At 55.5% G+C, this 22,626-nt stretch overlaps 1 protein-coding gene across 6 annotated transcripts in view; it reads right to left on the bottom strand.

Annotated features, from left to right (window-relative positions):
- The window catches only part of PTK2 (protein tyrosine kinase 2), a 92,740-nt gene that overhangs the window by 50,160 nt on the left and 19,954 nt on the right, over positions 1-22,626 (bottom strand). For 3 of the 6 annotated variants that reach the window (XM_090283314.1, XM_090283315.1, XM_090283318.1), the window contains 9 exons: positions 20,690-20,744; positions 18,186-18,326; positions 17,626-17,703; positions 16,422-16,529; positions 15,389-15,506; positions 13,346-13,376; positions 10,655-10,707; positions 5,491-5,508; positions 345-401 (listed from right to left, as the gene is read on the bottom strand). In XM_090283314.1, the coding sequence (XP_090139440.1) occupies positions 345-401; positions 5,491-5,508; positions 10,655-10,707; positions 13,346-13,376; positions 15,389-15,506; positions 16,422-16,529; positions 17,626-17,703; positions 18,186-18,326; positions 20,690-20,744 (659 nt within the window). The remainder of the gene's footprint in view (positions 1-344; positions 402-5,490; positions 5,509-10,654; positions 10,708-13,345; positions 13,377-15,388; positions 15,507-16,421; positions 16,530-17,625; positions 17,704-18,185; positions 18,327-20,689; positions 20,745-22,626) is intronic. The other 3 variants (XM_090283319.1, XM_090283320.1, XM_090283316.1) reach the window with 2 other exon arrangements.

The raw sequence follows: 22,626 nt of genomic DNA, 5'->3' as shown, positions 1-22,626 counted from the left end.
TAAAGAACATTTCAAAGAGGAAATGCAATTCACTGAGGCCATGTATGCAAAGAATTAAATACAAATGTGCATGTTAACTTTACATAACACACATTTTCCAGAAAGAGGAAATACTCTAATCAATAAAGGTTATAATATCACAGAGCCAGAAAGCCCACACCTAAACTGACAGACATCTGATTTTAGGAACACGAAATGTAGAATTCTGAGGGCCCAAAGGGGGCTTGCTGAGCACTCAACGAGGTGCCAGAGGCAGCTCTAAAAGCCCAGGACGAGGGCCTGCGGCTCCCGAGCGCAGGCTGCGCGGCCCCGCCAGGCGTGGGGAGCGGGCAGCAGGTACTCACTGGAGGGCATGGTGTACGCCTCGTCCTCGTCCACGATCTCTGCGTAGTCGTCCGTTTCTGCAGGGAAGGAAGAGGTTAGCATCTCACCGCCTGGCCTGCAACATAATTTGAAAAGGCAAACGGTCTGCCTACGTCCCCAGCATGCTCTCACAGTCCTCCAACACCATTCCTCAACCTTGGCTCCCACACGCGTCGCTTACGGAAACGAAGGTGACATCATGGTCTGCTATGAGACAGACCTGTTTCTCAGAGAGCGGGCAGAGCCGACAGAGAAGGCCCTTGTGAGAAAGAGACACGAAGCCTCTCTGTGCACGTCTGAGCCCCCCATGGGCCCTGACGGCAGCCCCCCTCAGCCGCGGCAAACACACCGGGGTCGCCAGAGAGGGCCGGGGCCTCAGCCACGGCACTGACGCTCAGCGTCGCGAGGCCCCACGGCACCGTCCGAACGTCCTCCTTTGAAAACAAAGCTGACAGCCGACATCTGGGGGGACCCCGGGGCTCGCTCATCATTTGTTCAGGGTGGAAGCGAATCAGAAACTTATCCTCCAGTAACTGTTTTGCTCAGATCTCTGAAGAGCACACAGTAATGTCAAAGGGTAAGAGCCCCACCAAACAGAGCAACAGGAGAACCAACGGCACGGTAAAAGGGGCTCTCTTCCGAGATGAGGGCAAGGTGCTCCGGGGCACTGCGGCTCACAAACCCGTCCCGGAGGAAGGGGGCCACGCGGAGGAAACCCCCGCGCACTTGGCAGCCATCCCGCTGCACTCTGGGAAGAGAAGAGCCGTCGGCTGCCCCACGCGTCAGGATCTAAGCTGCTGGGCCCACGGAAGGAGGGGCGGTCCTTTCCAAATTATCATCGGAAGGGAGCTCTGTTTTGAAAATTTGACCTGGCAGCCACTGGAAACCCCGTAGAAACAAAAAGCTGCAAGTTCTTTCTTTTGTGACACTATTATCACTTTGCTCAGATATTAAAATTTCAGAAACCAAAGAAAACAGAGATGACACACAGCTGACACCAGGGGGCGCCCGTACCACATGTGGCCGCAGCGCCGACGGGCTCAGACCTGAGAGATGCCGGAGTCCCTGACTTCCTGTGCACCCATCATTACAAGTTACTAAAGTAGAAAAAATTCAACTGGCCCCGGCTGCTGTGGCTCAGTGGATTGAGCGTCGGCCTGCGAACCAAGTGTCGCTGGTTTGATTCCCAGTCAGGGCACAGGCCTGGGTTACACACCAGATCCCCAATTGGGGGCACGAGTAAGGGGCAACCACACAGTGAAGTTTCTCTCCCTCTCTTTCTCCTTTCCCCTCTCTGTAAAAACAAATAAACAAAATAAATAAAATAAAATAAAATAAAAATTCAACTGGCAGAATCTGAAGTCTAAAAACCAATTCTCTTTAAGTCATTCAGCAAATATAAACTATTCATAAATCATACATACAGGCAGAGGCAGATTGTCCATACTATTCTTACTTACATGTCCAACCCAACCCTAATACTACGTACAGGACTGAAGAAAAAAATTAGTCGACCCCAAACCTTACATTTGTTTCTTTCTATATTTCTCCCTCTTATGTCTTCTCAGCGAATACTAAGAACAGTGCCCTGGCTGGGGTGGCTCAGTGGATTGAGTGCCGGCCTGTGAACCAAAGGGTCGCCGGTTCGATTCCCAGTCAGGGCACAGGCCTGGGGTGCAGGCCAGGTCCCCAGCTGGGGGTGCGCGAGAGGCAACCACACGTTGGTGTTTCTCTCCCTCTCTTTCCCTCGCCTCCCCTCGCTCTAAAAATAAGATAGGGCTACATCTCTGCTTTCACATGAGATGGTTTAACAAAAGGCACCATGAAATGAAGCTTGGGAACAGAGGGGGCCACTCAGGCGCTGGTAAGAAGCAGGACTAAATGGGGAGGAATCTACCCTCCAGCTTAGACAGCAAAAGTGGCACGGTCACCCCACCCAGGGACACGCTGCGACCCGCGCCCAGCAGAGGGCTAACGCGGCAGAGCGCCCCTTCCTGCCCATGTGCCTCCGAAGCACAGCCTTCCTCGCGGAAAAGGGCCTGCTGAGGCAGCAGGGACAGTCCCGGCGTGGGAGCCGCTCAGGCCCCCGCCTCAGCGGCCTCGGCACCAGCACGGCTCAAGACTCTGTGACAGCCTCTGCGAGTGGCCCCGCGTGGCACACAGATGTTGCTCCCACGCTCGGGCACCCGCGTTCCTTGCGGCCATGGGGGTCGCTGGTGGCCGTGTGAGGCCTGGAGGGAGAAGCTCACGCCTCCTCCTGAGAGCTCACTGTGAGCTGATGCTCGCGCAGGCTCAGGGCAGATCCTGCCTCCGGCAAGAGCTCACCTGTTCCGAGACCCCTCCCTCTAACCAGCCCCCATCACTCTTCGTCACCTTGCCTGTTTTATGTCCTCAGTACCTGTGACTACCAATGACCTGGCAGCCCTCTGTCAACGGGCTGTCCCCCTCCAGAGCGGAGGCTCCGTGGAGTGCAGCCTGGTGTCTGGCTGACCACAGGCTCTCAGCTCCCACCCAGTGCCTGGCACAGAGAAGACACTCAAGAAATACTGCTCTGCGGCACGAACAGATGCATTGCGACGTGTCTCCATGAACCTGGCAAAGAGGAGCCAGGCAGCGTGTGTGGGGCGGCAGAGGGGGCAGGGCAGGGCGGCACCGCCAGGGACCAGGCACGTACCACACACCTGGGGTCACCTGCCTGACCGCCCTGCCTCTGCCTCCGTTGCGCCCTCAGGGGTCCCAGGAGCACACATGCCCGGAGGGCTGCTTGGGACCAGAGTTGGCCCTGCGGAGTGCGTCCTGGGCTCGGCTTCCTCCAGCTCCCTGGAGGGCACCACAGCAGGGGGCGTGGGCTTCTGGGGCTGCCTCTTTTTACAAAGCCCTCAGTTGGAGACGCCAGGTCAGTCCCGAAGGAGTGACAACTACGAGCTATCAGGTCCCCACCCAGACCTGACTCGGGACAACTGAGCTGCGCGCCTGCCACGGGGTTAACTCCCAGTAACCAAGAAGCACCCATCACCGTCTCCTTGGCTGCCGGCTGCCGTGTGGTCTGTAAACCTTGGGGCCTTGGGGGTTTGCCCAGGAAGTGCTTGGGTCCCTTGTGGGGTTCCCGCTGCTGCAGGAACACACCGACTGGGGCTCTATCGTCACTTTCTCCACCGGTGTCTCCGCATGGCATTCTTGATGCTGACTTGGTTCCCTAGCTTCCTTCCTGGCTTTCGGGGTTCAGGCTCATGTGGCACCGGCAGGAGAGGTGTTTTCACAGGCTCAGGGCCCCTGAGACGGGAGCCCTGCCAGAAGCTGTCCGGCTGCCACAGCGATGGTGCAGCAGATGGAAAGATGAAGGCAGGGAGGCAGGTCAGAGGCGTGGCACAGCGAGGGGCGGGTGCACTCCCCACTGGGGATGGCTGTGACGCTCTCAGGGCCTGACAGAAATGGTGGCCCTTTCCCCTGGTGGCAGTGGTGTTGACTCAAGACACCCTGTTCCCCTGACATGCCTCCCCGCTGCCCTAAGGAAGCATGATCGGGTCCTCGGTCCCACATGGGAACACGTGCAGTGACGGAGTCACTCCGACCATCCAGGGGCACGGACCGATTTCACAGTATTCGTGTGGCCTGGGAACCCAGATAGGCCCCACTCGCTCCTGTCCGCTAGCTGCACAGCCAGCCCCGGGCGGCGAGCTTCCTGGGAAAGGCCAGCAGCCAGCGCACCGGCCTGTGCTGCTCAGTGTCCGTGGCTCACACACGGCCCAGGAGGGCCACGGCCACTGTGGGAACGAGCGGGGCGCAGGGCTCCTACAAAACGTGACTTGGGGCACTGACACTGGAAGCTCATCTAGTCTTGATGCCACAAATGCTATCCTACTCTCGCTTTCCCTTCCGCCATAACAAAAGTGAGAATCCTCCTCTGCTCAAGGGGCCGTCTGAGAAGAGCAGTGGGCGGCCGTGGGCCCGTGGGCGCCTGACCAGCCTAAGCGAGTGACGGCTTAAGGCTCAGCGCACCTGTCTGTCAGGCAGGGGCTGACGGGGTCAGGAAACCAGGCGTGGGGACAGTGCAGGACAACGTCCTCACCTCATAGTCACCTCACAGTGACTGTCGCTGTCACAGTCGCCATCAGAGCGACCCAGGAGGCTTCCACAGGTGAGGCCCCAGGGGACACGCGTGTGCTCAAGGTCACCTCGGGTCATCTGACGGCAGGATGGGCAGAGGGCAAAGCGGGCGGCCTGAGACCTGCCCACCCATCCCCTGGTGGCCATGGACCAGCGTGGCCGCACCCACACACCAGCGAGGACACTGCACGGTGACGTCTGGGCCACTGCGCACAGGAAACTCGCCGCGAGTGGAAGCGGCCAACCTGTTTCTCGCAGGAGCCAGTCGATCCAGAGGTGAGCTCAGCTGTCTGGCTGGAAGTCCGTGAAGACGCGCACTTTTCCAAAGTCGCAGGCGAAGACCATCCACGGTGAGTGCTGTGCTTGTCAGGCCCAGGTGGCCATCCGGCCACCAATGAACAACTGTCCCTCCCTCGTGAGGAGCAACACGCCATCCCTGCTGCTAGTTCACCACGACCGCGGACTCCTACAGGAGGAGGTGTCAAGTCGCCCGCAGACAGTGCACAGTCAGTGGGGACACGAGACGCACACTGTGACCTGTAAGTTTCTAGTTCATGAAGCCCATCCTCAGGTGCTGGAGCGCCAGCCTCACCACCGCTGACAGTTTCGAGCGCTTCAGTCTGTGTGACCCGATAGCCAGGCCCCGCCCCTCCGCTGCCGCAGCCCGAACCAGACCCCCCCCAGGGCACAGCGCCGGGACCAGCAGCCACGCGGCTCTCACCAGCAGGACATCTCTGGCCACTTTCCTACAACTCTGGTTTGAACCGTGACATCTAGAAAGCTCACTATGACTGTGTGTACCTCAAGTTCACCACTGAGACGTGATGAAGAGGCTGGGTTACCTTTTCCAGGTCAAAGCCCCAAACGGCTTTTCATGGGATCATGGGTTCACATCATCATTTTTCACACTTGTTCTGTCGCGTCAAAACCACATTCTGCCGTTCATCCGATACTGAACTACATTTACATCAATCAATGACTATCTCATGTTAGTAACAGGAATGTGAAAATGAATATTACCGTCCCCACTAATTTCATCTGCAGATCCAGGTGGCATGCAAAGAAAGGGGGAGAGGGGGGAGAGGGGGGAGGGGAGAGAGGGAAAACACTATTAAAATGACAAGTAAATCAAAGCGTAAGGAAAACAAAAAAATTACCCCCCCAAGGTCTACTTCCAAAGATGAGAGAAAGGCTGTGACAGCACCGCGTCTCCTCGATTTACGGCACAGCACGAGGTCCACGCTGTGGAGACGCTGGACAAAGTTACACAGCAGCGCTGGGAGTCTGTCCGTTTCCAGCTAAGCAAAGTGAATTGCATTGCCTCTCACAATTAAGCGTTAAAATGGCTTCTGCCCCCTCAGAGGGCATTCGGACCCTTTCAGAGAACAAGGAGAACACACAGGCATTCGTGTGTGTGCTGAACGGTGAGCAGGGGCCAGCCGGCGGGTTCCTCGAGCGAGGAGGCGGGCACCAGAAACTGGGCTCACAAGTTCCCATTTCTACGGACACCGGGCTTGGAGCGACTGCAGGGATGTTACTATGAATCCGCTTCCCTAGGAAACTCTCCAAGGGGCCTGGCCACCGCTACTCTGCAGCGCCCTGAACAGCTGCCCTGAGCTCAGAAGGTGGACCCCAGCTCACAGGCCACTGCCCTTCATCTGGCCTTCAGGAAGCCCGCTGCACAGACACGGGGCACCTGCCGGTTCTGTGCTACACCATGACACCCACAAGTGGGACCGGGACGCTCCTTCTCGCCCTGCCATGCATCTACACACCAGCCAACAGGCAGACAGAGCACCTCCTATCAACAGAGCAGCCCAAAGACCTTCACACGACCCCCCACCCCGGGCCGCAGGCAGCACATAGACAGACGCCCGTCCAGGTGCGCTCGGCTCAGGGCCCGCTACAAGCACACGGTTAACCGCGTGGCCTGCGCGGATGCGAGTGCAGTACCCGTGGCGGGTTCGCGGGCACAGAAGAGCAAAAGGAGGAGGCGCCTAGCTTTCTTAACCTTATGCTGGCCGTGACCGGCTCCTTTCAGAAGCGGGGGAGAGAAAAACAGAGACATTATTTCAATACAAAAGAAACCATGTTACAGCTTAAGGCATAGCTATAAAAACACAAAATTGCAATATTTTATCTGACCACTGACACAAAATTTCTTATGATGATTGATCTGGGTTTTAAAAAGCAATATTTTAAAATGCAATTTCCTCTTTTAGCAAAGATTAGCATTAGATACAGAAACTTCTAGCAAGACAGAAGGAAAGTCTTACTGCTCTGCAGTCAGCCCCGTGAAAGTGCAGACAAATGACCAGACAAAGAAAATGAAACAAGACAAAAAAACAACGACCAATAAATAATTCCAGACCCTGCAGACACCTAGCATTCGCCCATAAAGAAAAAATGGCAGGAGAGGGCAGAGCAGACACTGATTTGTGCAAGAGCGTTAGGAGCACTTTCCCCCAGACCGTCAGCACAGACAGGCTCGCAGCCCACAGAGCGCACGTGAACGAACTCCCCTATGGGGGGCGGGGCAGGGGGAGGACGTCTCGGCACCCAGGCTGCAACGCCCGCTGGCCACCAGCACGTCTGCGTGGCCGCCCCTGTTTGCATGGTCAAAGCTCATCTGGGTCACCCGTCTCTTAGGAGACACCTGCTGGTCCCACAAGACACAGCCCAGCCCCCAGGAGCTCAGATCACAGTGCGAAGCAGACACATCACAGGGAAGGCAGGCACGTGGTGCACGGGACACGGGTGGTGTGAAATGTGACCGCAGACCCACAGGACCCCTCAAGAACGATCAGGACGGAAGGTGTGGGCCCAGGGAGAGCACAGGTCAGGATCAGGGTGGTCGCAACTCAGGGCCACCGTCAGCGCGTTAGGAGCAGAAATGAGAAGTGAGGCCACTTAAGGCACCGTCAGGGCACGAGGAGGTCAGTTCCGGCAGACCAGCCCTTGTGCCCTGGTCCTCAGTCACACGAGGAAGGCGCAGTCCCTGTGCCCAGGCCTCTCGGTGCCTTTCCTTTCCTCAGACATTACTGTTTGGTGCTGACGATGTTGAACTTGACCTGAGCCCCCGAGATCTGAGAAAACAGTCCTTCTAGCACATCATCCAACCTGGGGTGGCCATGGGAACCTCGGGCCCTCAACAACGTTAAAAACCCACGAATTCCTAAGGAGGCTCAAGAAGAGAAAGGCCTGCAGAACACCACCATCTGTCTCAGGAACTGGCCAGCAAAGGGAGGGGAGAAGGCAGTCTTCCCGGAGGACCCGTTCCTCAGGGTCACGAGCAGCGGGTGAGGGAACGCGTTCCTCAGAAGTGTCCCAGCTGCATCGCCCACAAAGCTGGCGGCCCCGAAGGAAACCTAGGCAGGGAGGTCAGCAGCTGCTCACCCGTTAGGTGACGTGCTCACAGGACATTTATAACGGACGCATCACAGGCTGACCAAATCTACTGATTGGCCTGAACGTCACCGAGAGCCAGCCAGGGGCCAAGCACATCAGCCCTATGAAGCAGCCTTGGAAATGCCACTCAGTCCGACTCCTCACACTTCTCGTGAAAGAGAATCACTGAGCCTGACTCCTCACGTGTCCCGCGATCCTGACCCCAGCTCAGAGGAGACACAGGAATGCGGGGCCTGAGGGAACGCGTCCCACCCATCACAGGAATGCCGTCAGCCAGGCCTAGTGTGGGGACACAGCGTGACACAATTTCTCCAACAGGTAGCTTGCAATCAGGGAAAGAAAAAAGGAGGCCTCATGGGCAGAGCCAGGAGGACAGGAGAGCGACCAGCCCAGTTGCAGCAGTACTGCCGGTCCGACTCCCAACGGGACAAAACGGGCGTGGCAATGCGTGGTCACAGGAATCTGAACACGGGCCACAGAACTGGTATTAAAAAGTTACTGTCAGTTTTCTTCCAATGTAATATTCTTCAAAGACTCCTTGTGTTTCAGAGATCTTTAGGGATAAAACATGCCTTAGAGGCTTGGAAACCGCCACCGGGACCGCAAACGTGGTGGAGGCAGAGGAGAGCGCAGCTGGCCCGTGCACAGCTGTTGGGCCCGGGGGGCGAGGACGTGGGGGATCGGTATACGATTCTACCCTCTCTGCTTCCGAGTATGTTTGAAATCTCCCAGGAGAAAGTTTAAAACATTAAACATTCAAAAGCATAACAATATGCACATATTCTTTGCTTGTAAAAACATCAAATATGCTTTTGCCTTAACTGCTGCAGGCTGACTGTAACAAGTTCCGTAATTATTACGCAGCCACAACGGGCCACAAACTAGGGGAGGAAGCTTGGAGTTCGAATTCTAGGATTTGTTTTCAAAGTCTGAAGCCTTCCTGTACAAATTTTCTCCGTAAAGAAAATAAATAACGGGGCCTTTTGGTGTTAGCAATATTTGTTTTTGTATTCAGCAAGGTGATACTTAGGCTTCTTCTGTTTTATTCATACATTTTCAGCAACTGCTGAAGTTCATTCCAGCACGGTCCCAACCCGGCCACTCTCGGCCAGAAACCACACCCACACACGCTGCATCACAGGTGCGGCCTCTCAGTTCTACGTTCTGCCCAAGCTCTGTCATAAGCACAAGTTTCCTTAAAAAAAAAAAAAAAAAAAAAAAAAGCTAAAAAACCCCTACTCCGGCCTCAGGACAGCGTGCCCAAGGAAGCACGCTGCTCTGTCACGGGCTGTTGTCAATCTGCTCGCCTCACTCATTCCACCGAGGAACCTCTTCTCTGCACGTAGTCAGCCTCGGCTGTGCCGTCTGACTGGGGACGACTGACAACAGCCTTTCCCTGCAGAGAGACACATGTGGGCCTGCTGGCTTGCCTCCGGAATGCAAGGACAGCGTGTTATTTCCCAGCAGGGACCCGTCGACAGCTCGGTCCAGCAGGGTCCTCCACACCCCGGGCCTACCACCTCCTGGAAAGCGTCAGAACAATTTGCAGGGACTGGCCCACAGGGGCGGTCTGGGAGACCGGTGACTCTCAGTGTCACCACTGGTTCTGCGTGTCCCTGCCTTGCTCCCGTGCCCACCACTCGGATGCCTGCCTCTCAGTCTCAGCACCAGGCACGGAGGTTCGGGCAAAAACATCAGGGCCGTGGGGGCAGCTGCAGCCCCACTGGCTTGTTTCGCTGCTCCCCAGCCCCGGCTCCCCCCGTCAGGAAGTGCTCAGACACCCCTGAAGCCGCAGAACCCAACCCGGGTCTGTCCCACACAGCGCATCCGAGAATATCTTCGCCGAGCGCATCACTCCGAGCACAGACGTTTCTGAGAGTGTGTGTGGGGTGTCTGTGCACAATGCAGTGATAATGAGCCATTCCACTGGTACGCTGGAGAACAGAAAGAACCCATCAGCCAGACGGAGGCACAAACTACATTTCAGGAAAAATTAACTCAAGGCAAACTAATCTAACAGGAGTCAGGTCAGATACCAGAGCCATTAGGAAGCTATTACATACTTTAGAAAGGGAACATATATCTGAGCACCGGTTCCATGCGTGTGTATACAGCTACGAGTGCATATCTGAAGGTGTGTAGATATAATTACATGTATTTTAAGACATGAAACTTGGGCCCATAGAAGATGCTTTTTCCTTTTCCCCCCTCCTTTCCTGTTTCCACACTTTTCAATAAAAAGACACATATTTTGAAAACATACCAAGAAAAGCACACCACATTCATCATGCCAACAAATAGTTAAGATAACGCTTACACCAGTATCTTAACTATATTCTTAAAAAGCAATTCTAGCACCATTTTATGTTAATTGTGAAAGACAAAAACCATTCAAAAATGTTTCACATATCAAACTTCCAAAAAACAAAGAATGTACACAGTATATTCTGGTAAATTCTTCTGAATCGCAAAGACAGACCACAAAGGCAATTCCGAAAGTGAGGCCTTTCCCAGTGGAAGTCGTTAGCATGACAGTAAGACTGAGCGGCACCCTGGCGTTCTGCACACCCACGGGAGCCATCTGGAATCATACGTGCGTGCCTCACCTCCGCAGCCTATGGCTCACACATACCCACACCTAGGTGGCGGTGGTAAAATTACGCAGCGGGAGGGCCAGTGTCTCACTTTTCTAAGCTGTTCAGAAAGCGCCATGGAGACGCGACAGCAGACGCCTGCCCCAAGGACCCACCCCTCCGTGGGAGCCCCGCACCCTTACCTGACACGGAGACTGCGTGTGTCCGCACGCCCTGCTTCTCGCTGTTGGCCAGCCTGCAACAGAGAGGGCACTGCCATAAGCACTGCACTCGGGACCGAACCACCGCCGTTTCCAGGGCGGCCCCACATGCACGGAGCGCGGTTTTTAAAAAGCTGGAGTCTGCCACCCAAACTGTTCCCATCACCAGACTGCTTTCCTGTTCTCAAGGGCAGAAGTTAAGAGACAACTGAAGGGTCGCTGCACAGCCCCGAGAGAGAGCAGCCTGTGGCAGCGCCTGGGACGGCAGCGCGCTCCCCAGACACAGCCGGAGACGCCGCGCGGAGCATGGGAGACGCTGACAGACGGCGTCCCTGTGGGCTGGGCAGGCGAGCGAGATGCGCCTGGCTGCTTGTTGCAAGAGACAGCACAGCAACGTCAGTGTCTTACATCGTCATCCATTGATGAAACTTTGGCCAAAGGTTTTAGCAACATTTATACAATGAAAGTATCATGCAGTGCAAAATTTAGGGGAAACACATAGAATAAAGGACCCCACCGTCTTTAAATATCAGTTACTTTGCTCTTGCAATAAAATGTAAAACTTCTTCCAGACACACGAGCGTTTACCATAGAAGTACTCAGTAAAAAGTCTTTCTAGTACATAGAATTTATACTAGGCAATACTGAAATGTGAAACAGAGCACATGCAACTGCGGAACCTTTGTAACAAGCGACGGTCAGGGCACAGGACCGATCCTTTACTGAACCTCCACCTGAGTCGCCCTTGGACAGCGGTGTAGCTGGAGCTGTCTCTGACCGACCCGCACGTTTCTCTGGCCGCAGCCCCTCTGAATGGGAGCTTTACGCACTGTGAAGCCGCGGGGGCCTGTGCAAAGGCCTCACTGTTTTCTTCTACATTCTGTCCCAGACCCAGGGTCCCCGCGCCACCACACCTGTCTGCTGTTGTGTGTCACCTGTCCCGTACCTGCCTGGATTTCATCGGGCTCTTGGTTAATCGCCATACCAGGCGTTGCTGCCCTATGACCTAAGATCTGCTTTATTTATCCAGGTTTTCTGGTATCTGTGGCTGCTTCTAGCCTACTGCCTCCTTCACTCATTTTTTACATCTATATTTATGGCTCCTGGACGTCTTAAGCCTCCAAGTCACCCCTCAAGGACTTCCCACAGCTGAAGCTTCTCCAGACATCTGTTCCCAGCCCGAGAGGGACATCACTGAGCACCTCTGACACCGCCTGACGCTGTGAGATGGCTGGCTCCCCCACCCCTCCACACCCCGCACACCTACTGTGTACCTACTGTGTGCAAGTCCCACATAGACCTAGGACATCGCATGGCCCTGGCCTTCAACAAGGCCATGGGGGTATGGACGAGCAAAGAGGGGGTCTGGGAGTGGGGTAGAGTACGTCACGGGAAAACACAGAGGGACGCTCCGGGGACGGGGCGGGGGTTGGTCATGGGAGGTGTCCAGAGGACGTGCCGTAGGGCGAGTCCCCAGGTGAGGACAGGGGCTGGAGGGAGGGAGAGGTCGCTGGGCTCCAGGAACTGAAAGGCCAGCGCAGCGGAAGAACAGAGCGGACAGTGGTGACGCGAGGCACAGGAGCTGGCTGGGGAAGGACCGCGCAGGTCCTACTGGCGGACGTCGGGACACCGGCACTGGCCCTCCTAGCGGCTGTCTTACTGGAACGTGCCAGGCCGAGTGTGCCCGTGACGGGACCCCATAGAAACGAGCTTCCTGGGAAGACAGCCCCCCACACGTCCTCACAACTCAGTGCCGGAGGGATGAGGGGTGTCTTGTCGCGTCAGCCAGGAGAGGGCTCTCGGGACCCCGCCTGCCCTGCCCTCCGCCTTCTCCCTGCGCTGGCTGTGCAGCACAGCCGTGGGGGCGACCACATGAGGAGTCCTTTCTTAGATAATCACAAAACCTGGGGTGGCCGCAAGGACTCCAGCACCGGAGTGCACGGGGGTAGCGCAGATGGAAGGTCGGAGCAGCTAAGCTCGGCAGGGGCCGTGCGAAGGGGCACAGTGGGTGGGCCTGCTGAGCGCAGGGACAGGCTGAAGGGACTGGTGAGGGGCTGGCATGGAGACTGGGGGCGGCGGTCAGAGAGAAGACGAGGCCTGGGTTCCCCTCTTCCTCCCAGGGCCTCCCAGGGAAGAGTCCCTGCAGGTGCCTCCCTCTGAGCCCTCAGCGCTCGACTGGAACCGTCCACTGCCCTGAGCCCTAGACTCGGCTGTCGCCTGGGCCCCGGCCGTAGCACACTGAGAGAGACGTCACTGAGTGAGTTCTTTAGGCATCACTAATGTTTCTAACTTTATAGATCAACCCAGAGACTATGAAGGGAGTGACAGAAACAAGTGAGCCTTCGCTACTGCTGTAACTCCTGCCCTCCTCGCTGTGACACAGTAGAACCTGTCTTCAGGCTCTCACAAAAGCGGTGACAACCGCAAAGTGAGTGTCACAGGCCTCCCCAGGCCCGTCACCACGATGACTCCCGAGTCTCGTCCTGCACGTGACGAAGGGAAACGCATCTTACATTTCTGAGTGCACCTAACCCTGGGACATGATCTCCTCCTGGAGCGCAGCTCTCGCTCCGTTGGGGTGGCAGGCTGACAGTTCAGACACACAGGCTACACACAGCAGTGACGTCGCTGCTTCCAGCTTGAGTAACAAGACAGGCACGAAGCAGCACTTACTTCGGTATTGACGGCAAAGCCCGGTCGCCTTCTGGGGAAAAAAGGAAAGACAACGGTAAGGACCTCTCTGTTCCCGTTGGAAGATTCCACAGAGACATCAGGGGAAGGATGGGTCCCGTCCCAGCCTCCAGGAACAGCCCTTTAGCGGAAGGTGTTACGCCGTCTGCCTTAGGCTCTGGGGCCCTTATTTTCAGTGTCTGTAACGAACATGCACTGAGTGCAGGCGAGCACCATGTAAAAGGTGCTGCCCGGTCAACACAGAGTGTGAAGGTGACAAAATGATGGAAGGTGTCTTCCCAGGAGGCTCTCAAAGATGAGGCTGTCTTTCAGTCAAAGACAACATCCCTCATGGAAGGTCTGAGGCCCCACGGGGCTCAAGGCGCAGTGGCCAGCAGAGCGGTGACGGGAAGGAGCCCGGGCGGAGTAGCCCTCCCCCGACGGTCGCCTCCCACCACGGCAGGGAGGCTCAGGGCCGTGTCTCTGGTTGGGAAGACCCTCCTCCCCAGCCAGGCGGCAGGGAGCACGGGCCCCTGGCTTCACCTCTTCTGTCTCGAGTAATGGGGACAGACCCCTAACTGACCTCGTCCTCTACTCCATCCCTGAGCTACATCACTACTGGAATAACCTCCCCCAAAACCAATTCATCAAGCCTTTTCCCTGCTTACAGTTGTACCATCTCTCCATGGCATGTAGGTACAACTTAAGCTCCTCAGTTTACCCCCAAATCACTGCCCCGTTCCCATCAGCACAGAACAACGCTCTGTGTCCCATTTCAGGGGCGTCTGTGGGGCGGGCTGTTGTGTGGGCAGGTGCCCGTCTTCCGCCCATTTCTCTGACCCCCTCCCAGGCAGCTCCTGGGTAACAGCCCTGGTGCAGTCTCACGTGCCGTCTGTCCACAGCTCCTCTCTACATTTGCCCTTGAACTTGGTCCCATCAGTTCTCCACCCTCCAGTTCACGGGCTCATCCCTCAATGCTCCCTGACCCTATGGATGCTTACTGTCTGAATGTTACTCGCTTTAATGTGCACCAGCAAATTGATAAAGAACATATGGTAAATTAGAATGGAATTTTTACAAATTATTTACTAAAAAGATAGACAACATGTGACATTAAACATTTTTCACAAAATGCTATCTTTATGTGAAGACATTCTCCCCAAACATTCAAATACTTGCAAGGTATCTACCCGCTTACAGCACGAGAATCAAGAGCACGTATCTGCAAACACTTTGAGAAGCCTTCAGGCATTTCTAAAAGCAGCTGCCTTACTGTACTTCCTGTAAAGAAAGCTATTGTGCAGCAAACATACACCCTATTTTAGGAAAAAAAAAAATGACGAGGACCCACTGGTCTGGTCACAGTAGCCAGCCCCGTCCTAGAGCCCAGACACTCCCTGGCTGGCCTCTGGGCTGCGTGGCTCACAGAGCACATCATGACACTAACTTCCAAACAAAGGCCCAGCCCCGGCCGGTGTGCCTCAGTGGGTGGGTGTCGTCCCACAGAGCAAAAGGCCAACAGTTCAATTCCTGGTCAGGGCATGTGCCGGGTTGTGGGTTCGATCCCCAGTCGGGGCGCATACATGGAGCACCTGATCCAAGTTTCTCTCTCACACCCATGTTTCTCTCTTCCCACTCCCATTCCTCTCTCTCTCTAACATCAATAAACACATTCTTGGACAAGGATTTAAAAAAGAAAAAAAGAAAAAATAGGAAAAGCCTTTATTTATTATGAGTTAGAAGAGATTTTTTTAAAAAACACTCAAGAACATAATCCCAAAAGTGCGTTTAAAAGTACTAAAGGTCACCTAAACAGCCCAAGCATGCCTCTCAACACAGACGTGCTTTCTCTCCGCTCAGCTGGAAGCCAGCTCTGGGCTGCAGGCCGGCCGGGGCCCTGGGAACACAGAGCACAGACTCCCGGCCGGGCCCCTCTCGCGCGTTCCCCATTACAGCCACCAGCATGGGAACTGCAGGCTGCTGGGCACAGCTGTCCGGCAGCTCGGGGGGCGGGGGGTGTGTGTGTGCACACACGCAGACACTCACCTTTCTGGGGTCTGATGATGAAGGACTGCGAGGCCCCGTTCACCAGCCGGCAATAGCCGTCGATCAGGTCGGCCATGTTCTCGGCAATGGTCAGGGACGGTGCCGTCACTGTCAGAGGCTGAGAGGGGAACAGACCAAGAAAGGGCCGTCATTGTTCTCCCCCATAATCAAAGGGACAGCTGTGCATGACATCAGACCACTAGATACCCGCGGAAACAGGAGAGTGGCAGTGAAACGAGGTTTGTCATAAGCTCCGAGTAAAAAAGGAAGTCTGATATTTAAGGACGCTATTCCCAGAGCACGCGACAGAAGGCAAACCCAGACAGGAATGGAAAAACCACTTAAACTGATGCTCACTTTCTAGAACAAAAGGAGGTGGGAAACAGTTTCCTTCAGAATGCCTGGCCCTCTGGCACAGTCACATTACAGGAAGAATTTAGACAAAGTACGGGTTCTTTTAGAAACTATAGACTACCATGGGATAAATTTTTACCAACCACCCATCATAATTTCTCTAACATGAAAGAAAATCAGGAAAGCTTCATTATTTTCAGCATATGTAGCACGTTCTGCCTAAGAGCTTTGAAATTCCTCTTTCCAACATAAAACATGCACTTCCGCTGCACTTCCACACGCCCTGTCCTTGAGGGTTCCCAGGACAAGCATGTATGACCAGGTTTCAATATGGTGTCACTCAGCAGCAAGAATCAGATGCACTTCCCAGAGCCTCAGAAGCCACGACCCCAGGGAAACTACATAGTTTACAGGATACGTGTTTTTCATTCTCGTACACTTATAAGAAGTTGATTTCCCTGGCAACTCACAATCGTCTTCAACCATCTTCACAATAATGCTCTCGACTGGTTTTTAAGTGTTTCCTGTCCTGTTCTCGGGGTCGTCGACGTTATTATTTGTGATGTAACACTTCCCACGAGGGGGAAAGTCGCGCTGCTGAGGCCCCACGGAAACCAGCCTCCCTCTGAAACGCCCGCCCAGCGCCACCCCGCGGCCCAAGACCCTGAGCCGTCCGCACCTCGGGCGCGCCCGCTATTTTCAGCTGCAACATTCCCTTCCGGTCCTTGTCTTCGCTATTCGAATACTGGATGGTCTGCACTTGATTGAAGTCGGCCAGATGTGTGGGCTTTGAAAGAAAAGGCACAGACTGGACCACAGACAACAGACTGGCCTCACTCACGCGATGAGACACTCCCAGTTCCACCCCACCCCGGCCCCCTGAAGGCGCCCTCCCCGAGACTGAGTGTCAGGCATGCGGACTGTCTGAGCAGCACCTGGGGGCTTCCTGGGGAGCATGGCTGCTCCCTTCAGGCTAGGGAGGGGCACTCATCCCAGGAGCTGGCCGAAAGTCCCCCTCAGTGCCAGAGGCAGGAAACACAGGACAGACCAAGGAAGGAAGGAGAAGGCAGTCCCTGACCCGGCTCCTTGCCAGCGGTGTGTGTGTGTGTGCATGCGTGTGAGAGAGAGAGAGGAAGAGAGATGGTGTGAAATTCCTGGTGGGAGGGACCGTCCTGCTCCCCTTCCCACGGGGAGGGTCCCGGGCCCCTCCCAGCACACCCTGCGCCTGAACAAGTGGAACAGAGCTCGGGAGGCCATAGGGACCAAGGATCCTCCCGCACAGAGAGGCAGAGAAAGACGTGTTCCGTTTCCCAAGCAGAATAAACTCTTCTTCTCAGGAAGATGGGAACACCCATCTGCCTTTCATGACGGGGCTCACTTTGCAAGCAATGAATTCTTATACACGTATTCAAAACAATTACCCTGGTTCAGGCCTCTTGCTCTTAGACTATCACATGGCATCAGCCCCTCCTGCCAAGTGGCCCACTCAGCACAGGCCACGGTCCAGGTCACAACGCAGGGACTGAGCCAGTGGGCTTGCCCCCAGCACCCTCCCAGCAAAACACCTTCAGGCCTTGCTTTCAGGCAGGAGCCCTGAGGTGCTGCCCAGCCGGTCCTCCACCCCCTGGCTGGTTCTCCACTACCACCCTACACACCACCACCGCAGGCCCCAGGTCACACTCTCGGCCTCAGGGACCGCTGCCTGGGGTTCTGGCCACCCTCCCTGGCTTGTTCCCAGCTCACGGCTGCTCCACTGCTGCCTCCAAGTGTTCAAGTGCCACAGACCCTGCGAACCCCCATCCCCCGAGCTTGATCCCGTCCCCAGCCAGCCCACCCAGGTGTGGGCCGGGTCAGCCGCCCCGGGGCCCCCAGAGCAGACTTACGCTGCAGCCCTTGTCTGTGAGGTAGCTGATGCCTTCCTCGGGGCCGATCGCCAGCTCCACTGAAATCACCCAGCTTGACTTTTGAAGGTGATGCAGGTGAAGACAGAGGAACAGAAGGAAAAAGAACCACTTCATATAAAGAGCCCAGGGCACATTAAAGAAGCAACGGGGGCTGGCTTAGCGAGCCACTAATCAATCTGGCCAAATACTACGAAATATGGATAACTTCATTAATCGTGCATCTCTGAGCCCAGACAGAGCGATGGCGCTCATCCCCGTGGCTCTGAAGCCAGTGGCTTCTTAGGAAGATGAACTGAACAGGGTAAACCAACCCGTCACACACAGTTCATCAGCACATCGCTCAGCTGGGACAGAAAAACCTAAGCTTAAACAGAGGCATGCTGTTTTAAAAAGATGATTTTATTCTCACCTGGACACATTTTGTGCATTTCCCCCACATGTTCACGTTACAAATGTGACAGACTTGATCTCTATCGGACACTCAGATGCACACGGACAAGAACCCACGCGTCCCCCACGCACCCCGTGCCCGCACTTACCCCGAGCGCACACTTGAAGCACTCCTTATCAAATCTGTACACCGGGGAGAGGATCTCAAAGAACTTCAGGATGCTCTCTTCTCTGTTAAGGTGGGCGAACTGCCGGAACGTCTGCTGGATCAGCTTCCTCAGGGTCTTGGCCTGCACAATGAAGTCACGAGGCTTTTCAGAGTCAGGAGGAGTCAAGGCCACAGCAGTGCCAGCTCCAGCAAAGAGCGCTCCCTGCCCACTGACGGCCTCTTGTTTACACTATTACACAGCGGCACATTCAGCAGGCCTTCACGTCTTCTTTTAATAACTTGTAATAAAATACACATAACATAAAACATATCATCTTAGTCATTTTAAGTGTATAGTGCAGTGGTTTTGAGCTTTCTATCTTAAACAGAAGTCTGTCAGGTGATACCTGGCTCAGTGGAACAGGTAAGGAGTGAGGCATTCAAATGGGTCCCTGCCCGGGACAGTTACCTGGTACACAGGTGAGAGTCAGGGCACTCACATGCCCTCTGCTGGGAGGTGCGGTCAGGGCAGCCTCTCTGAAGGGCAACCTGGACCTGAGTCAGAAGCCTTAGAAAACCACAACTCTTGACCCAGTGGTGAAAATGCCAGACACTACTCCTTAGGGACGATGACAGACGATGCAAAGATTCAGCAACAGGGAGGTTCTGCAGAGCTGTTCCCAGTGACACCTCACTGGGCCACCCACACGGGAGTGTGTCTGTCCACCCAGCTCAATGCAGCCCAAGGCGTGTGGGGCTCACTGATGGACGTGCCAGTCTGTGTCACGGAGTTACAGGAAGAAGTGTGAGCAAACCTCCTGCACACACGGGGCTTCAGAAGCGCACCGCACGCTGGGCACGGGTCCGATGCTGATGCGTCAGGGAAACCAAGGCAAGCTGCCTCCGCACCAACCCACACACAGAGAAACTACTCAGAATTAGGTCAGCTTGTCAGGAACTATGGCTACTCAGCCATTTTGAACATAAAAATTATTTCATAATTGTCAACCAAATATTTATCAGATGCTGCCAGTAAAATGGACCTCGGGCTTTCCCGATGAAAAGAGGACGATGAAGCGCTAAAGGAACTTCCAATAAAAGAGTAACAGGCTAAGGAGTGTGGTACCTACCCACTCACCAGACACTAAATATAGATGTGGTAATAACAGTGCATGCAAAGCCTACTCTTGCAAGTGAGCTATAACTGACACACACTAGGTCCGTTTTAGGTGCACAGCGTAATGATTCGGTACTTGTGTATATAGCAAAACCTCACCCCAGCGTCGCGTTAACACCCCTCACGTCAGCTACCATTTGTTCTCGTGGTGAGAACTGTAGACCCGCCCCTTGCAGCTCGCGAGCACGCAGCAGAGCACCCACACCCGCGACGCCTGTTTGGCACCTGAAAGTCGGTCTCTTTCGACTGCCTTCCCCGCTCTGCCCAGCCCCCACTCGTTGGCAACCACCAACCCACCCAGGAACCCGGGTCTGCTGCTCCCGCTTTTGCTTAGATCCTACGTGCAGGTGACACCCCCCCCCCCCGTCTGACTCATGTCACTGCGCACAGCGCCCTCTAGGGCCGCCCGGGTTGTCCCGAACGGCAGGACTGGCTCCTTTACGGCTGAGTGACAGTCCGTGGTGGGCGCACGTCTTCTCCGCCCATTCCCCCGTCAGTGGGCGCTCAGGCTGCTGGGGCTTCTCCCTCACCCCGCCCTCGGGGCCTGTGCCAGATGGGAGCTGCCCCCGCAGACGCCAGGTCTCTCCCCCCAGCACGCCACTGCGGCGCTGGCAGGCAGCAGGCGCCAGGAAGGGCGAGCTGAGGGACCACTGAGCCAGGCTTGTCTGTGCCTGGCTCAACGTCACCTGCTGATCACCGACTTGAGAGTGACAACTATTTCCTCTGTGAAGGGAACTAAGCATCCCTGACGGTCCTCTAGAAAACACTTCAGTCTGTTTCCTGGGAATTGTAGAGATGCTTCTCAAAACCACTAACTATTGAGCTCTCAGCATTTCCAGCTCTGAAACTAGACTTCCGTTGCTATCAGACAAACTGGAATGGGGCTGTCTGAGGCCTGCTGCCTAATTCTAGGCTCACAGGAGAGCTGCGAAGACCGTGCCGGGCGCCCCAGCCCCGCCGGAGGGGACGCCTTCCACAGCCCTGGCCCAAGGGCGGGAACCAAGACACCTGCACTGGTGCCACACCTCACTGCCACCTCCCCTCCATGTCACCGCCTGTCCCCCAAGGGCGCTGGCCACTTCCCTGTGACTGCCAGGGTCTCTCAGGGACTTACTCACGGCTCCTCTGTCTCACACTGGGACGGCTCCTCGACACTTTTAAGTCAGGATCAGGAAGCTGTTCCTATAAAACTCTACTTGCCATTAATGTAACTAGAATGACTGCCAGCTTTTGACATTGTAACCTTTACATGTAAGGGAGAAAACGGCACCCAGGGAGGGCTCTGAATAGCGTGGTCATCTGACTATGACAGAGGGAACTCCAATTACCTTGACAGAATCCAGCAAACTCCGAGGAAAAAACCGCTTCAGACCAACATCTTTTCTGAAATAGAAGAAGAAGCATAACAGTCACTACACCGAATGCTGTGAGACCGTAAAGGTGCGTCCGTGACCCTCGCACACGGGGCTCGGCGAGGACGTAGAACGAAGTTCCAATTTACCAGCAAAGCTGCAGACGGGGTGGGACCAGTAATTTTCTAGATACACGCAGAAAACAGCAATACAGCGTGGCCCACGTAGAAACCCTCCTGTTGCTGTAACCCCTACTGGAGACCCACCTAAGATGCCGCCCCCCGCATGCTGCGCCGTGTACGTAAGTTGTCCTTCTCCGGACATGCCTGAGGGGCTGCCCCGCACACCTCAGTGTCCAGTGGGCGACGCTGTGTTTGCAGACCAGCCCAGCCTGGAAACCACTCGGGGCGTACTATGACGTTTAAAAAACAAACCTTGAATTAACCCTAAACGCTGACGCTTTTTCAAAATCAACTTTTTGAGTAAAATCAACTTTTTGAGTAAGGGACGTGCATCTTATCAAGGCCCATCATCTCAGCTTCACAAGGGAGACAAAAGAGAACTTTAAGGGATCCGCGGTGACTTTCTTCAGACCGGGCTACAAAATGAGTCATTACTATCAAGAGCCTCAGCGCGCCCTGGCCAAGAAAACAGGCGGGACGGGGTCAGCAGCCCGCTTCCGCTCCCTTCTGGCGCTCAGGGCCCAGGCTCCCGGCCACTAGAGGGCAGTCCTGCGCTGGCGACAAGCCGAAGCGGGGACACGGCTGGAATGTTGGGGATGGCGATGTGTGCACAGGACCAGGGAGAGGGTGAAACAGAGGCGTCTGCTCAGTTACGTAAGGAAACAATAAACTGGACACAAACCATCACGGTAAGAACACAGGAAGGACTCCATCTGCAGCTCTAAGTTAGCTGGCGTCCCTCGGAAAGCCACAGAAACCACGTCCGTGTACACGGTCAGCCCTACAGACAAACACGTTAATCCCGTCCTGTGATCTGCCGAGTCAGGACCAAAACCAGCGAACCCCTGGCTAAACCCAAAAGTGGTCTGGGGTCTCCCTTTTCTCTTTGTTTTTATCATTACGGTCCTCACACTATAAAATGCTCTGCCGGCTTCGATGACAGACTGTTCCCTGGTTTACCCACTGGTCGGTCCCCACAACCCCTGGTTTCCCACTGCTTTTCTAACTGCGCTCGCCTGTGCCTCCCCTTCCGTCTCCCAGACCCGCAGCGCCTGTTGTGAGTCTGGAGCGTGAGGGCAGCGTCCACCCAGACCCTTCCCGCTCTGTCTGCCTCCTGCAAGCACAGGACTTCGCTTCCAGAGGTTTCGATGCTCCTCACTTTTGGAAGCAGCAAAAGCGGCACGTGTCGGAGAAACACCCTGGAGTCGAAGGCACATCCCTGAGCACTCCCCTCCTGCGCTCTTCCCGGGCAACCCGCCCGCAACAAGAAGCACTGCCCGTGCGCAGCTGCGGCCTGGCACCGCGCTGGCACCTCGCACCCGGAGACCGCAGGCTCCCCACTTGCAGGTGGAAAGGCAGCCCCCTACTGCACGCCCTGGTGCCGAGGGCGATGCCCGTGTTTGGTCCTGGGACCAACCCCAGGGCGTCCTTTCGTGTCCCGGAACACTGTGGGCCCCCCGTCTGAGTTGGGTCCACAGGCCTGCCTGCCAGCTGTCTGGAGCGCAGGGAGGTGTGACCCAGCTCTGCCACTGGCTGACTGTGCTGCGAGGGGTGGGGAGGGCGAGGGGCGGGGCGGTTTGGGGTGGCAGGGCCAGCAGAGTGGCGTGACTGGACGTGTGGGAGAGGGCAGGGTGGCCACGGGGACACCTGGCCAGTAAGAAAATAAAAACGAGGCCAAAGCACAAAAAACCATTGGAAAACTCACTCCCACCCTTAACACATTTCCGCTGA

Source organism: Furipterus horrens, unplaced genomic scaffold, assembly GCF_987537825.1.
Source record: "Furipterus horrens unplaced genomic scaffold, mFurHor1.1.pri manual_scaffold_7, whole genome shotgun sequence".
In the NCBI taxonomy this organism is placed as follows: domain Eukaryota; kingdom Metazoa; phylum Chordata; class Mammalia; order Chiroptera; family Furipteridae; genus Furipterus; species Furipterus horrens.
The sequence above is the reverse complement of the archived record's forward strand: the minus strand, read 5'-3'. Positions and strand labels throughout refer to the sequence as shown.